This window comes from Canis lupus, chromosome 1 (genome assembly GCF_048164855.1).
Source record: "Canis lupus baileyi chromosome 1, mCanLup2.hap1, whole genome shotgun sequence".
NCBI lineage: Eukaryota > Metazoa > Chordata > Mammalia > Carnivora > Canidae > Canis > Canis lupus.
Genome location: NC_132838.1, coordinates 94,467,534 through 94,484,245, shown reverse-complemented (window position 1 = coordinate 94,484,245; position 16,712 = coordinate 94,467,534). Strand labels below are relative to the sequence as shown.

At 38.3% G+C, this 16,712-nt stretch overlaps 2 protein-coding genes across 8 annotated transcripts in view; one reads left to right on the top strand and one right to left on the bottom strand.

Moving 5' to 3' along the window:
• The window catches only part of CD274 (CD274 molecule), a 144,321-nt gene that overhangs the window by 94,330 nt on the left and 33,279 nt on the right, over positions 1 to 16,712 (bottom strand). The gene's annotated exons all lie outside the window — the stretch shown is intronic.
• On the top strand, positions 6,475 to 11,153 carry LOC140641140 (prorelaxin). Its single transcript, XM_072840561.1, has 2 exons — positions 6,475 to 6,836; positions 10,722 to 11,153. Exons 1-2 carry the CDS (start codon positions 6,629 to 6,631, stop codon positions 11,045 to 11,047), a joined length of 534 nt encoding a protein of 177 aa, XP_072696662.1. The 5' UTR covers positions 6,475 to 6,628; the 3' UTR covers positions 11,048 to 11,153.

The following is a 16,712-nucleotide window of genomic DNA, read 5'->3' as shown; positions in this document are numbered from 1 at the left end:
TGACTATCATAAATAAATAAAAATTAAAAAAAATAAAAAAATAAAATCTATTTTTTGAGCAATGGATAATTTAGGTAAAACCACCATTCTAGCAGTTAAGATGAGACATACCTGTTTGTTCTCTATTTCACATGTAGTAACCTCCAAGGATTACAGGGGGTACCATGTCAATAAATAATGGGATAGCCAGGTATACCTGTAATTCGAGTCCAGTATTATATCCATTTGGTACTAACTGGTACATCTCAGCAAATGTTAAAATTAATTCAGAATCTGTGCTGTGGAGGTTCAATAGCCAATAAATATGTTTTTATCTCTTTGTTATTTACATTATTTTAGTAAATTTTGGACTTCCAATTAGGTCTAACTGTGGGTCTTTGTTCCAGGTTTGTTTTTTTTTCCTTTTTCCCCCCTTCCCCTATAGCCAGGTTTGTTCGTTGGCTCATTCATTCATTTGTTCCTTCCTTCCTACTCTTTCTTTCTGTCTCTCCCTTTTTTGGTTGGCCACTAAATATGATTTGAGGGTGGGAGGTGTCCTCTCTATGCTTATTTATAAATTTCTTCCTCCAGAATTTCAGATCAGTATCATGGGGCTTAAGGGCCACCCTCATGGCAATGGTCGCTTTACAGGGTTTAAGGAAGTTTGAATTAACCCCATTGCTGTGTCACAGATATGCCATAGCGTTTTTCCCTATAACCCTGAGGATCCGGATCTTTGCTGTGATGGAAGCATAAGTAGCAGAAGAGGTCCTGCTGTGCTGTCTGTCATTAGGTATATGAATCACAGCACCCCACCTATTGGCTTTCATTTCTGCAGCTCTCTCTCAGTATACAATTTCTCAAAATATTTCATATATCTAAATGCAAAAAAGTCATGGCTTTTAGTTTCTGTCTTGATTCAATTACCCATAGTGCAGGTAGTTATGGGAAAAGTTCAGAAGCCCAGGGGCTGGCCTTGTAGGCAACCCCTTTTCCTCCAAGGAATGCCAGTCAATCTCCCTGGGATCAGGGTTCACAAACAATAAGGTCATTTTGTCTATGGCCTATGTGGGAGCCATCAAGATCCACTACTGTCAGATTAGCCCTTTGGTATGCTGGTAATCAGCAACATTAAGCAAAACCCAGGTACATTAGCTAGGGATTTTATGTTAGGAGAGCCGTTCAATTACATACTCCTCTGGTGTTTTTACAGGAGCTTGTACCAAATTTTCCTCCCCCTTTTCTTTTCTCATTATCACCTAGCCATAGACCTGTAACTGGGGTGCCATGAATTCTCTCTAGGGTGGTGGTCTCCTTCTTTTCCATAAAACTCACAGAAGGGCAACACTGAGCCTATCTCAGGGGTGTATAATAACAAATGATATCCCCATGGCTGTCCCCAAGGTGCCAGTGATGGTCACCAAGCTAGATGCAGTGACCACATCATTCTAGTTGGATTCTTGGTAAGTGGGACTTAAGAGCCAAACAGTTAAAGTTAGTTGTCTCTGCTTTTACAGGTGGTAGACTCAGAGACCACCTACCAAACACAAGCCAAACTCAACAACATGTCAAATTGTGGTATAGTAAATTAACAACAAATTTTATCTTGGGGATGAGAGCATTTTAGGGTGGGAAGAGATGGCAATACTGACAAAGACAAAACGTGTACCCAAAGCACAAGCCTGCAGCAATTGGTAGCTCTGTTTCAGAGGGACTTTGCCATATCATGGAACCATTTAGTTAGTCAAGAGGAGTTAGTTAAAGCTGACCAGGTGTCCTTGATCATGAATGGCCTTCCTTGTTCATGATCCAAATGTTTTAATTGCCTCCTATTCACCCCTTTGGTAGGGAGGAAATTCCGTCCCAAGGTTATAGGGAAGGCACATACAATATTTGACACCCAATACTGGACATATGAGATTGGCAGGAGTTTATTAGTCACATATACTCACAGCTCAGGGTAGAAGGACACTGCTTGCCACTCAAGGCTAAATGGGAGCTGTACTCAGAGCGAACAAGCCTCAGTAGTAGTAAGAGGGTGAGGTAACCCCTCGTTACTACAAGAGAATGCGATTGGCTTCTTTGAATAATTCCATGAACTGTCAGGTAAATGAAACCCACTACTGAGTGATGAGCAAGAACTGTGCATGGTACTCTGGAGTAGAGTTGTTTGGCTAGGAGACTAAGACTCCACTGTGGGGCGGGTAGGGTGGAGAACTCTGTTTCAACAGATGTCAAGGCAGCATGTCATGTTAGGCCTTTTGACCCAATATATCAACATTTACGGTGAGCAATAAAACTAGCATATTTGGGGACCTATTATTGAGTGCCCACTACATGACAAGCATATAGCATCAGTGAACAAAACTAAGATCCCTGTTCACAAGAAGTATCCATCCAGTGCTATAATTCCTTCTGAATATTCCCTTAGCACACATATTGTTATTTGAGTAGAAATAAGAAAATATTGAGGTTATTTATCTTTTCTAATCTCTTAGCCAAGAGATTTCCCAAAGGTTTGCTGATAAAAGAACTTTCTGAAGATCCTAATTTCCCTTCATTTTTTCAGTCTTCTTGATAAAACAGCATGATAACCTGAAGTGAAAGCACAAACATCTAGAGTAGTTCCAAGGATGCCTATGAGATATGTAGTCAGCACTGACTTCTTATCACTATGCTCCAAAAAAATGCAAGGGTTTACCTCACCTCTTTCTGCAGATCCCAATGAAATCATGGAAGAAATATACAAACAAAAATAGGTCTGATGCAGCACTGATTATCGTGGGAACCGGATGGGACTGTTTGCTATCAACATATCAGAGAAAACAATGAGAATTTGCAAAAAGAAGTAAAGCTGCTAGAAAGAGATTTATAGTGAAATATGAAAGAGCAGAGTCTCACGTCTTTAAAAAAAAGTGAGTTTCTCTCAGAACCACAGGCTGACCCCAACTGGATGGAGTAGAGGCTGGAAGGTGGTGCAGGTAGGAGAATTCAATACAGGGCTGTAGAACCTCAGAGGTTGTCTGCCACCTTGAACAAAGCTCTAAGAGATGGAGATCCAACCCAGAAGAACAAAGGCACTACCCAGGAAAGTTACAGCCCAGATAGGACAAAGATGCAGCACCAGACACAAAAAGCAAGTCCATGGAACCTGCCCTGGCCCAAGTCCCTCACCACCTCTTCCACAAAATCCCTGATCCCAGAATCTACATTCATTGCTTCTTATATGACTGGTTTTTAAGAGGTACAAAGATAATCTGTGGTAAACTATCTTTTTTTTTTTTTAAAGATTTATTTATTTACTTATGAGAGAGAGAGAGAGAGAGAGAAAGAGAGGCAGAGACACAGGAGGAGGGAGAAGCAGGCTCCATGCCTGGAGCCCAATGCGGGACTCAATCCTGGGACTCCAGGATCGCGCCCTGAGCCAAAGGCAGGCACCAAACCGCCGAGCCACCCAGGGATCCCCTGTGGTAAACTATCTTGTAAAAACATTCAAATGATTACTTCAATCTTTAAAATATCTAACTCAAGTGTTACTAAATTATGACTAAAACCTTCATGAGAAACTAATAAATGGAAGCTTAATTTGTTTCTTATATTAAAACTACTCCACCTACACATACATTCATCAATCAGGATTGTGTTCTCTGTAAATAACAAAAAAAACCGGTAACAGTGGCTTTAAACAAGCTTAGGGAATAAGCACTCAACAATGTTTAGCAGCTGAATGATACAGCAGGCTACTCATACCCAGTCAGTTGTGCTTAGCATACAAGTCTTCCTCTTTATGCTGCTCCCCTCATGGCCCCAAGATGGCTGCTGCACCTCAGGGGGTCAGTGTGTACTTTTAGGTTAAGGAAAGAAAGGAACAGAAGAAGGCTTAGTGTCTGGATCAGAAAAGCCAAGGTTTTGCCAGAAACTTCCACATGTGTGCTTATGTTGTACTGGCCCGAACTATGACACATGGACCCTGCTACCAGCAAGAGACTTGGGAAATCATTTCTATAACTTAAGGTCTAGAGAATCGATCTATAGTTTGACTTACCGCTTTGTACCTACAATGACTGTTTTAAAAGAACTAAGGTTTATCTACTATTAACTTTCACCATGAAAATTAATTCCAATTGGGGCTGGATATAGTAGAACCAGAAAAAGGGAGATTTGGAATCCATTAGACATGCTCCAGCACTTATCAGACATGTATAACACATGGCATACATTTGGTTTTTCTCTTTTAAAAGGTTTCTTTGAGGGATGCTTGGGTGGCTCAGCGGTTGAGCATCTGCCTTCAGCCCAGGGAGTGATCCCGGGGTCCTGGGATCGAGTCCCGTATTGGGCTCCCTGCATGGAGCCTGCTTCTCCCTCTGCCTCTCTCTCTCTCCCTCTTTCTCTCTCTCTGTCTTTCATGAATAAATAAAATCTTTTAAAAAATAAATAAAAGGTTTCTTTGGGTTTTGTTGTTTAATTTTTTTTTGTTGTTGTTGTTTGTTTTAACAACATGAAATGCCTTTTAGTTGTGCTTACAAAGCTGTGAATCCTTTGTCTGTTATTCTTAACAGTAGAGCAAGCCCACATCTGGCACAAGTGCTAGAAAAAGTTGTACAAGTTACTCAACGACTCTCAACTTGCTTCTTCTCTCAGTAAAATGGGAGAATGGCCATTTCACTGGACAGCAACAAGGTAAAGTAAAAATCTCCCATCAACTGAAGGAAAAGCAACCTCAAAGTAGGCTAGTAAATGCTTTTATCTGCTGTTTTACCGAGGAGGATAGCCAAGGATACAGTCTTGTATCTGCTCTGCAGAATTGCCCTGAAGCTTATTAGATACAGGGGATTAGGTATGTAAAAGAAAAAAAAAGGGGTATGTGTGCTTGCAAGCAGTTCTCCAAGTCACAAGGACAAAGACAAGTCACAAGGTATAATTTGTTATGGTTGTAACAATTAAGATTTTCTGATTTCCACATAGACATGTGAAAGACTCTTAGGTCATCTTAATACATGTTTCTATCATATCTGATTGTTTAAAAATTTTGTTGCATGCCTCTGCTTAACTGGTGTTCTGGTTCTTCCTGTATTTGATTTCTCCTTGAGGTCATTTGAGATGGTCACAGGAGGCTGATGTTACTCACCCACTGCAGTTTTAGTGCACACCACCCACTGCCCCCCCACCCTAGAAACTTACATTTTATACGAGCAATTATTTTGGAGGGCAGCCTTGCAAATGCATTTTTTGCCATGACTATGAACCCACAGAAAAACCTTCAAACCTCAGTTTTGAGAAGCCTTTCCCAAACTGCTTGTCTTAGCAAAAATCTATGTAAAAGCACTACCTCTGACTCTCTCATATCTCTGGTCAGGGTTTTGTTCTTGTTGTTGTTGTTTTAATTACACAATGCTTAGTATTTGACCAATGCCAAGTGGGTCCTATAGAAATTAGCAGCAATCTAGAAATCAGAATTTATTCTATCCCATAGTTGTATTTGTAAGTGATTGTTGTTATTTTAATCAAAGCTACCCTAATGTCCTCCAAGTCCCTAAATGCCCTGGTGGAACTGAGGTAATCTGAGTACATTATGAACACAAGGAAATAAATTACTGAAAAAACGAAACTATTTACACATAAAAATTAATGTTCATCTTGAAAGATTGTTAATGAGCATAGTTATTTCATGAGCATATAGTTCTAATGAGCATAGAACAGTTATTTCAAACTGTTAAATTAGGAGCTGTCAAAAATTACCTCACTAAATACAGGGAATACAGAATACAGTAAAAAAAAAAACAAAAAAAAAACAAAAGAAAACACATGATTTTTATGCTGTAGCCTGTATTACCAAAATATTCTTTCTAGAATTGTGGGGGGATCTTTTTGGGAGGGGGAAGGGTGTTTCTGTGTGTGTGTGCACCTGTGTTCTCCAGTCCCTAGAGATATAGGAACTATACAACCTAAAATTAAGTACTCAAGTAACTGGTTATAATCAATCTCCCAGAAGAGTCAAAGAAAAGTCAGTAGAGAAAGTGCACTGAAACTTAAGATGTTGTACAAATTTAAAGTGATGCATTAAGCATTTTACTGTTTTTACCAAGATTTAGATAAAAGTCATCAGCTCTCGCTCTTTTGTTAATCAATCCATTCATTCATTATATATTTATGGATTGATATACCAGGCACTAGAGTAATTAACTTATTTAGATTAGGTTATGCAACAAATGTTCACACTGGAAAACTCTGAATTATGAGAATATGGATGATTTCAATTTTATTTTTCTTGATATAATTTAGTGTAAGGGCCATTCCTAACTTTATAATAAAGGAAAACTTCACATATTGACTAACCTTACATTAAGTATACAAAATAGTTTAGAAGTAAGAAAAAACATATATACAACTGTAAAAGGTCCAAGAACAGAAAGATGGGCAAAGGGAGGAAAGTTGTAAACAGTGAAAGGTGGGGAGGAAAGGGGAGGTAGGGGTGGGGAGAGGGGTGGAGCCTGGGCCATAAACTCAGGTCTAAGTGGTCGCCCAGGGGCTATAAAAGCTTGGTGAAACCTGGCCAGGACAGCAGCCTGAAGTCCAGGATTGGAACACAGGCAGAGGCTGCAGTCTCTGGAGCAAAACAAACGTCCGGAGCAGAAGCGATCTGTCCAAGATGCTGCGCTGGTTCTTGTCCCACCTGCTAGGTGTCTGGCTGCTACTAAGCCAACTTCCCAGAGAGATCCCAGCCACGGATGACAAGAAACTTAAGGCATGTGGTCGTGATTATGTCCGCCTACAGATTGAGGTCTGCGGCTCCAGCTGGTGGGGGAGAAAGGCTGGCCAGCTGCGGGAACGTCGGCAGATATCCGAACCCCTGGCAGGTGAGCTCTCCGCCCCGCTCCGTACCGCACTTCCCATTGGTTGTCGGCCGGCTGCCGCCGACCACTGAGAACCGCACCTGCTCTGCCCGCTCCAGACCCCTGGCTCGGGCTTCCCGAGCACAGCCCTGCCTCTGAGGCTGCTGATGCCTCCAAGTTTGCAGTTTCCTCCCCCTCCCCTCCCCCCGTGGAGTCTCACCGGGGATCTCAGGAGAGGGAGGGAAAGCAGTGGGAACAACAAAGGCTTCTCCTGAGAGGCACCTGGTGACCTTCACATCCTGGCCACCAGGATGATGAGGATCCGGAGGGGCGGAGCCACAGATGAAGAGAGGTTGCCAGGACCCGTTAGAGGTGGGCCCATTGTACTGGACCCCAGAGTCAAGTCTGTGGGGCCATGCGGAGGGAGTGCTGACAGCTGGGGTAACTGGACTGGGCATCTCAACTTGAGAGCACTGGAGGCAAACAGTCCATTGTGTGCTGGTTTGAGTGTCCCAGGGCATGGGGGCAGAACTCAGAGACCACTGAGAGGGTCCTGGAGTGGTAAATACCAACGGTCTTACTAAGGGCTCTACTGCCTTGCAAAAAAGCTGGGCTGTGGCTCACACCCTCCAAAATATCCTTTTATTTTTATTTGTAAACTTCACCAAAGGGGAGAGCCTAGCCTCCCATCCTCTTTGCCCTGGACCTTGAAGTTCATTTGTGAGAGAAGGGATTGGAGAGAAAGAAAATGGCCTGGTCTCCCACAGGAGAAACTGAAGGGGACCTAAAGTCAAGGGAAGTTTGACCTCCAAACAGCTGAAAACCACATTGATGCATCAAACATTTAGAAGCTGCAGTGGGTTTTCTCCATAAGCAAGACCCTAGAATTGAGTACAACTCAACTCTGGAATAGTTTTTTTTTTTTTTTTTTTAACTCTGGAATAGTTTAAAAACAAAAAACACTTCATTAGGAATAAACTATTTATAAAGATAAATTGGAAGCTAAGTTTAAGTAGCAATTCAAACTTTCACAGACTATTCTAATCAGGGTAGTGGGTCATATGAAATTCAGAAAAGGTAAGCTCAATTATGAGTAACTTAGTGTTTCACATTTCACAACATATATGCAATTTATGATAAATCATAATCATATTTTATAGGCTATCTATCCTGTAGATGAGTGACTCTCATGTAAAATCATGGTGCACACTAACCACACTTACTTCTCTTTATGGGATTTAAAGCATAATTATAAAGCTATTTACTTTTCTACATTGTTGGTCAGAGACTGATTTACTTAATGCAAGGTTTTACAGAATTCTTATACATTATTAAAAGAGTACTACAAAGTTTAGGAATTTACTGATTCAAAGTAGGAACGGCCAGAATTCATTTTATGTCCTTGTTAATTCACTTTTTCTGAATAAATAATATGCTCATACTAAAGACTGAAGCATATACATAAATACAATAAGAAAAATGAAAAACATACATAGATATTAAAGACTTTGAAAAAATACGTGAATTTAATGAGAAAATAGAAATATCTGTATTAAATGAGGAACTGGAAAGCAATGTTAATGAGATATGTAGGAGTACTTGCCTGGCTCAGTGGGTAGAGCATGTGACTCTTGATCTCAGGGTTGTATGTTTGAGCATCATTGTGGTTATAGAGATTACTTAAAAACAATATCGTAAAAAAATTTGGAGATATATATGTAAATCTCCTGATTTTCACTTAACATTATATTGTAAGCAGTTTCTCACATTGTTATTCTCTAAAAACATAGTTTTTAAAATTTCTTTGTAATATTCTATGTCATATATATATAACCATATATATATAACCATTCTTAGTGGATATTTAGGTTGTTTCTAAACTGTTGCTTAAAAATGATTTTCTGAGCACAATTATATATAGCTATTTTGCCAGATTTCTATTTCTATAGGAGAGTACTGTGATTTTAAAGTATTTCCAAAGAAATCTCTTTATTGCTTCTTTATTGCTAGCCAGTACACAATTTAATTGAAAACAGCCTAACATAATATTGCCTGCAAATGATGATCAAGAAAAATATTTAAATTACTAGTTAAGAATCTTTTGGAAGTAAAAAAAAAAAAAAAAAGAAAGGCTCTCTTGGAAGTATATGTCAGATTCATGAGTTTAAAACTTCTATTATTAGTTTTTGTTTTCATATTATTAAATTGGTAACTAACCATTTTTCCTACAATGTTTGCAGAAATAACATTCATTGCACCCATTTTAAAAAATAAGATACTTTTAACTAAAAGAGGCCTGTGATAGTAAAATTTTAGTTCAAAATACAGTGATTAAGAGATGTTTGTATAAATTCAGGTCGATTAGAATATTATCTATTTTTTAGACTTAAGAAGGTGAAGTTGTTGTTGATTGCAAAATGTTTCAAAATAAGGTTAAAAAATACTTTTAATAAAAGAGAGCAACACAGGCAACAAAAGCAAAAGTAGACACGTGGAGCTACCTCAAACTGAAAAGTTTCTTCAGAGCAAAGGAAATAATCAGAATGAAAAGGCAGCCTATGGAATAGGAAAAAAACATTTGCAAATCATATATCTGATAAGAATTTAATTTCCAACATATATAAGGAACCCCTACAACTCAGATCAAGATCTCAGGGTTGTGAGATTGAGCTCTGCTCTGTGCTCAGTGAGGAGTCTGCTTGAGATTCTCTCTCCCCCTGACCCTCCGCCCCACTTAAAAATTAAAAAAAAAAAAAAACAAGTATTTTTCAGGATGTGGAAAAACTAGAACCTTTCTACACTGTTAGAAAAAAAAGCAAAATGATACAACACTATGGGAAACACTATGGAGATTCCCCAAAAAACAAGAAAAAAGAATTGCCATATGATCCAGAAATCTTCCTTCTGCATATTCATCTAAAATAAATGAAATCAGGATCTTGAAGAGATATTGCCACTCCCACATTCACTGCAGCACTATTCACAATAACCAAGATGTCAAAATACATTATATGTCCATCCACAGATTAAAAGGAATGCCAAAAAAAAACCACAGCCTATGGATAAACATAATAGAAATTACAATTGTTTTGCCTAATCCACTAACTGGCTTTAATTACATGGAAAGTTACTATTAGTTTTTCTCTGCATTCAATAAGGTCCCAACTAGAGAAGGTTTAAATTAGAGCAAAAAGAGTTTTATGAGGAGGTTGAGTTAAACTTAGATTTCTGGGGCCTTAATTAATTAATTAATTAATTAATTTGTACCCTATATCTCTGGGGTATAAATTCTCATCTGTCAATTTAGAAATTGAATGAGAAAGAGCATTAGGAGGAAATATAAAGTACTAGAGTATTGTTTTAGTTGGAGTAAATACTCTGGGGAAAAGAAACTGTTAACTAGATGTGTGAGGAACAACAGAAACTGCTATTTCCTGACTTAGATCAAAACAGTTGAAAATTCTGCCTTTTTAACTTTATCCTGAAGCAGTAATTTTCCATCATGAAATATTTGATAGGATTACTAATATAACTCAGAAATTAGTAACAGGAGAAAATTACCCAGGTAAGAAAAATTAATCTGTTGTCAAATTGAGTGTTTTCAATGACCAAAATGACTGGAAATCAGGGGGAGTCAAAACTGCTGTGATGAAAGCATTAAGGGGACATGAAGAAAAACAACACGAGATCTATGGAATAAAGCAGAATCTTGGTGATGATGTGGTAATTTATGCCACCCAACTATAATATACTAAGTTGTTTAATCAGGATACTTTGTTGATTCTGTTTTGATGTTTAATTCTCTTAAAATAGAAAAAAATTCTATGATAGTCCTTTCCTATGTCTATGCAAAATTGTTTTGTTTTCCTTGACTTGAGTGTTTCTCTCCCCCCCCTTTCTTAAATTTAGAAGTTGTGCCATCCTCCATCATCAATGATCCAGAAATCTTAAGTTTGATGTTGCAATCCATTCCCGGTATGCCACAGGAACTGAGGATAGCAACACAGTCTGGGAAGGAGAAGTTATTAAGAGAGCTACACTTTGTACTGGAAGATTCCAATCTTAACTTGGAAGAAATGAAGAAAACTTTTCTTAACACACAATTTGAAGCTGAAGACAAAAGCCTTTCAAAATTAGATAAACATCCCCGAAAAAAGAGAGATAACTACATAAAAATGAGTGATAAATGTTGTAATGTAGGTTGTACCAGAAGAGAGCTTGCTAGCCGATGCTGAGATGAAAGTATTGTGTATTTCATCTACTATTCACAGGCATTCTTAATGACATATGTCACTGATGGCTCTATCACCCCACTGATTATTAAAATTGGAGAAATCATCAGTTAGTGTTTGAGTTTTTCATTTGGTGTGTAACAAAATATTCCTTGCATTATTATAGTTTCTGCTAATAAAAATTTTTATTCCAAAAGTATTTTGCCTTCTTTACTAATTGTATAATTGTTATTGCTTTCTTAATGCTATTAACTTAAAATGACATAATCTTTATCATTTCAACCACACATAATAACTCAAAAAAAACTGAATAGTTTAGTAAAGAATTTTGCTTTGTATTAGCAGGAAAGGATAAGCCTATTTTAAAAATTTGTATTTGATAAATTATCATGTCACCCACTGTTTTTCCTCCAGACCTAATGCGCAAATGTTATTTCACTACTTAATATTAAATGCATTTATTTTTAATAGTAAGAAATAAAAGTAAAAAAAATAACTTACAATGTCTAACATCAGGTATACAAAATAGACCAAAATATTTTTATTGATATTAACTCAGATCACATATATAGAGTCACAAAACCTGGGACTTTTCTAATAGATTTTAAACATTTTTTGTGTCTTACTGAACTATTAATTGCAAACAATCAGACGAGACACTAAATCCATTTAATTTAGTTGGAGCCACATAAACTCAAGTAATTTTTCAAATTAGGGGTTTTCTCCTAATTCTACTACCTAAGACACTAAAAGTAAATTATTTTTTAAGAAGAAAAATGAAGAGATATAAAAGAAAATAACTTAATGTCATATATTATAGAAGAACTGGTTTAGCAAGGAATCAATGTTCATTTTATGTTCACTATTTGAGAATTTACAAACCATTTCTGTAACAAAATAACTGTGAAATAATATGAAAACTTGCTAGAATAGTAAATAAACAAATACCTTAGTATTTAGCCAGTTCCTTTGACTTATTTACACATATATTTGTAGGCAGCATTTATAGCAAGTTAATTTCTATCAAATATCTGTATAAAAATTCTCTCAAATTTCAAACCTCCATAAAGGTTAATCATAATGAGGCCTCTAACAAAGGTTTATTAAGTCCTAACAAAGGCCACCTTATAGAACTTCATAAATGACTGCAGAACCTCGGAGGCCAAAAAAAATAAAAAAAAGAACCTCGGAGGCCATAAGCCATCTTGAACAAAGCCAGGAAGAAAACTATCTGAAATGGAAAGTCCAACAAAGAAGAACAAGGGCAGTACTTAGAAAATTTAACGCCCCAACAGAATTAAAAGACATTCCCAGGCACAGAGGGCATTTCCCCCAGACCCTACCCTGGCCCATATTCCTCATATGTATCTCCAAAAACAACCCTGGAGGAAAGATTCCCAGTCCCAGAATCTGCATAAACTGCTTCTGACGATATGACCACATTTTAAGTAGTACAAAGACAATCTATGGTTAACCATCTACTACACACGTTCAAATAATCAGTTAACATCGTTAAGATATCTAATTCTTATGTTACCAAAGTCTTCCTAAAACTCTGATGAGAAACTAATGATTGTATGCCTAATTTATTTCTCATATAAAAAATTTACTCAGGGGTACCCCTGGATGGCTCAGTTGGTTAAGTGAATGCCTTCAGCTCAGTTCATGATCCTGGAGTCTGGGACTGAGCCTCCCATCAGGCTCCCAGCTCAGTGGAGAGCCTGTTTCTCCCTCTCCCTCTGCTCCCCTTCCATGCTCATTCTCTCTCTCAAATAAAATGTTTAAATATATAAAAAATTTACTTCGTATATGTGTGTTAATTAGGATTGTGTTCTCTGTGAGCAATAAAACCCTACACCAGAGGCTTCAAAGAAGCCTGTGGAGTAAATATTCAACCCTGTTTAGCATCTTAATGATGCCAGCAAGTTGCTTATACCTCTCTAGTTAGCTGTGCTTAGCATACAAGTCTTCCTCCTTATGCTGCCTCATGGTCCCAAGATGGCTGCTGCACCTCAGGGGGTCAGTGTGCACACTAGGCAAGGACAGAAAGGAACAGAAGAAGGCTTAGTGTCTGGATCAGAAAAGCTAAGGCTTTGCCAGAAACTCCCACAGGTGTGCTTATGTTGTACTGGCCCGAACTGTGACATATGGACCCTGCTACCAGCAAGAGATTTGGGAGATCATTTCTAGGTTCACTTACATCCTAGAGAGTTGAGGTAGGCAACGGAGAATAGTCTAGAAAGGAGAATGAAGTAATCATCAACCTATACCATCACTCATGCATGCTGCTCTTATATCTACAATGTTCAAAGACATTAATCTTTATTAGCCTTCACTATTAAGATTACCTCCACTGGATTTGGATCTAAGGGATATCACAGGAAAAAGAAAGAAGTCTTTGGAATCCAGTAAACAGGAACTGCATTCCAGTACTTAGCAGTTATATGCATGGGCACATATATCTTTTCTCTTTAAAAAAGTATTTTTGTCTCTCTTTTTTTTTTAATTTATGATAGTCACAGAGAGACAGAGAGAGAGAGAGAGAGAGAGAGAGAGAGAGGCAGAGACATAGGCAGAGGGAGAAGCAAGCTTCATGCACCGGGAGCCCAACGTGGGATTCGATCCCGGGTCTCCAGGATCATGCCCTGGGCCAAAGGCAGGCGCTAAACCGCTGCGCCACCCAGGGATCCCTCTTTTTTTTTTTTTTTTTTTTTTTTTTTTACTGAAAACATTTATTTGTATTTTTTAATTAATTGGTATTATTTTTAAAGCAGTTTTCATTCCAATTTTAGTATATATGCTGCCAAAGTGAACCAAAGTAGTTTTCAGTTTACAGAAAAATATTACAAAAAATACAGAGAGTTCTCATCTACCCCCTTACTCAGAAATAGTTTCCCCCATTATTAACATCTTGCATTAGTGAGGTACATTTGCATCACCTGATGAACCAATACTGACATCATCATCATCATCATTACTAATTAAAGTCTACTGTTTGTTAGGTTTCATTCTTTGTGTTGTACATTCTAGTTTTTAAAAAAACTGACTTTTTTATATCAGTTTTAGGTTCACAGCAAATTTGAATGGGAAGTACAGAAAATTGGGCACCTAGGTGGTTCAGTTGGTTAAGCCTCTGTCTTCGGCTCAGATCATGATCCCAGGATCCTGGTTAAGTTCCGTACCAGACTCTCTGCTCAGGGGGAGTTTGTTTCTCCCTCTGTCTCTCACCTCACTTGTGCGAGCACTCTCTCCCTCTCTCAAAAGTAAATAAATAGGGTTGTCTGGGTGGCTCAGCAGTTGAGCCTTTGCCTTTGGCTCAGGGCATAATCCCAGAATCCCAGGATCGAGTCCCAAAACAGGCTCCCTGCATGGAGCCTGCTTCTCCCTCTACCTGTGTCTCTGCCTTTCTTTTTCTGTGTCTCTCATGAATAAATAAATATTTAAAAATAAATAAATAAATAAAATCTTTAAAAAGCTAAAAATAAAAATAAAGTACAGAAAGTTCTTATAGATTCCCTTTCCCATACCAACCTCACTCACCATTTGTATATTTGTTACACATGGTATATTTATTACGATTGATGAACCACCAGGGACATATCATTATCAAGCAAAGCCCATAGTCTACATTATGGTTCACACTTGGTATTGTACATGCTAGGGTTTTGACAAAGGTCTAATAATATGTACCCATACATACAGTGTCCTACACAATAGTTTCATTGCCCTAAAAATCTTTTGTGCTACATCTGTTCATATCTTTCTCCCCTCATGTCCCTGGCAACCTACAACCCATCTTTTTACTTTCTCCATAGTTTTGCCTTTCTAGAAACTCTTTTTTTTTTTTTTTAAGATTTTATTTATTTATGAGAGACACACAGAGAGAGAGAGGCAGAGACACAGGCAGAGGGAGTAGCAGGCTCCAGGCAGGGAGCCCAACGTGGGACTTGATCCCGGGTCTCCAGGATCACGCCCTGGGCCGAAGCCAGGGGCCGAAGCCAGGGGCTAAACTGCTGAGCCACTCAGGCTGCCCCCTTTCTAGAAACTCTTAAAGTTATCACACAGTATTCAGCCTTTTCAGATTATCTTCTTTCACTTAGTAGTATACCTTTAAGATTCCCCCTTGTCTTTTCAAGGCTTGATAGCCCCTTTCTTGATAGCACTGAATAACACTCCTTCATACAGATAAATCACAGTTCATCTATCCATTCACCTATTGAAGGACATTTTGATTTGGCAATTATGAATAAAGATGCTATAAATATTTGTATGCAGGTTTTTGTGTGGACAGAGGTTTTCAACTCCTCTGGGTAAATGCCAAGGAATACAGTTACTAAATCATATGATAAGAATACATAGTTTTGGAGAAAAAAAAAAAACCTGATAAACTGTATTCCAAAGTGGGTGTACTATTTTGCATTCCCATCAGCAATGAATGAGAGGTCCTGCTACTTACTGCCTATCCGCACCAGCACTTGATATTGTTGGTGTTCTGGATTTTGGTCATTCTAGTAAGTGTGCAACAGTATTTAATTGTTGTTTTAATATGCAATATCCTAATGATATATGCTGTTGACCATCTTTTCATAGCTATCAGTATATCTTAGCCATCAGTATATCTTATTTGGTGGAAACGTCTGTTCATATGTTTTGCTAATTTCTTCATCAATCTATTTATTTTCTTATTGTTGAGTTCAAAGAGTTTTCTGTATATACTTTGGGTACCAGACATTTATCAGATGTGCATTTTACATATATTTTGTCTTGGTCTATAGCTTGTTTCATTCTCCAAAGAGTGTCTTTCACAGAGAAGAAGGCTCACATCTTATCAATTTTAACTTTCATGAATTATGTTTCAGTATTATATCTAAAAGGTCAGGGCAGCCCGGTGGCTCAGCAGTTTAGCACCGCCTTCATCCCAGGGTGTGATCCTGGAGACCTGGGATGAGTCCCGTGTCGGGCTCCCTGCATGGAGCCTGCTTCTCCCTCTGCCTGAGCCTGCTTCTCCCTCTGCCTCTGCCTCTCTCTCTCTCTCTCTCTGTGTGTGTGTGTGTGTGTGTGTGTCTCTCATGAATAAATAAATAAAATCCTTAAAAATAAAATAAAAGGTCACTAATGATTCACTCACATGCGATATTTAAGAAACAAAACAAATTAAGAGAAAAGAGACAAACAAAAAACCAGACTCTTAACTATAAAAAACAAACTTATGATTACCAGAGGGGAGGTGGTTGGAGGGATGGGGCAAATAGGTTGTGGGGATTAAAGAGTTCACTTAACACAATGAGCAGAGTAATGTATAGAATTGTTGAATCATTATATTGTACACCTAAAACTAATATAACACTGTACATTAATTATACTGGAATTAGGGGGCGGGGCAAGAGGGCAGAGGAGTAGGATTCCCAAGTCACCTGTCCCCACCAACTTACCTAGATAACTTTCAAATCATCCTGAAAACCTACAAATTCGATCTGAGATTTAGAGAGAACAGGTGGAACGCTACAGAGAGAAGAGTTTTCGCTTCTAACAAGGTAGGAAGGGGGGGGTGCTAAAAAAGAACCAAGTGGGGGAGGGGCCCCTGCGAGGAGCTGGGCTAAGGCCCTGGGGAGAAAGCCTCCTGGGACAAGAAAGCCCAGGCCCGGAGAAGCAGGAACTTTAAAAACCT

Bases quoted from the DNA above. Each gene is read 5' to 3' on its own strand.
- LOC140641140 (XM_072840561.1), top strand. From the start codon at position 6,629: ATGCTGCGCTGGTTCTTGTCCCACCTGCTAGGTGTCTGGCTGCTACTA. The intron at 6,837-10,721 runs GTGAGCTCTCCG...TCTTAAATTTAG, and splicing joins GATATCCGAACCCCTGGCAG to AAGTTGTGCCATCCTCCATC.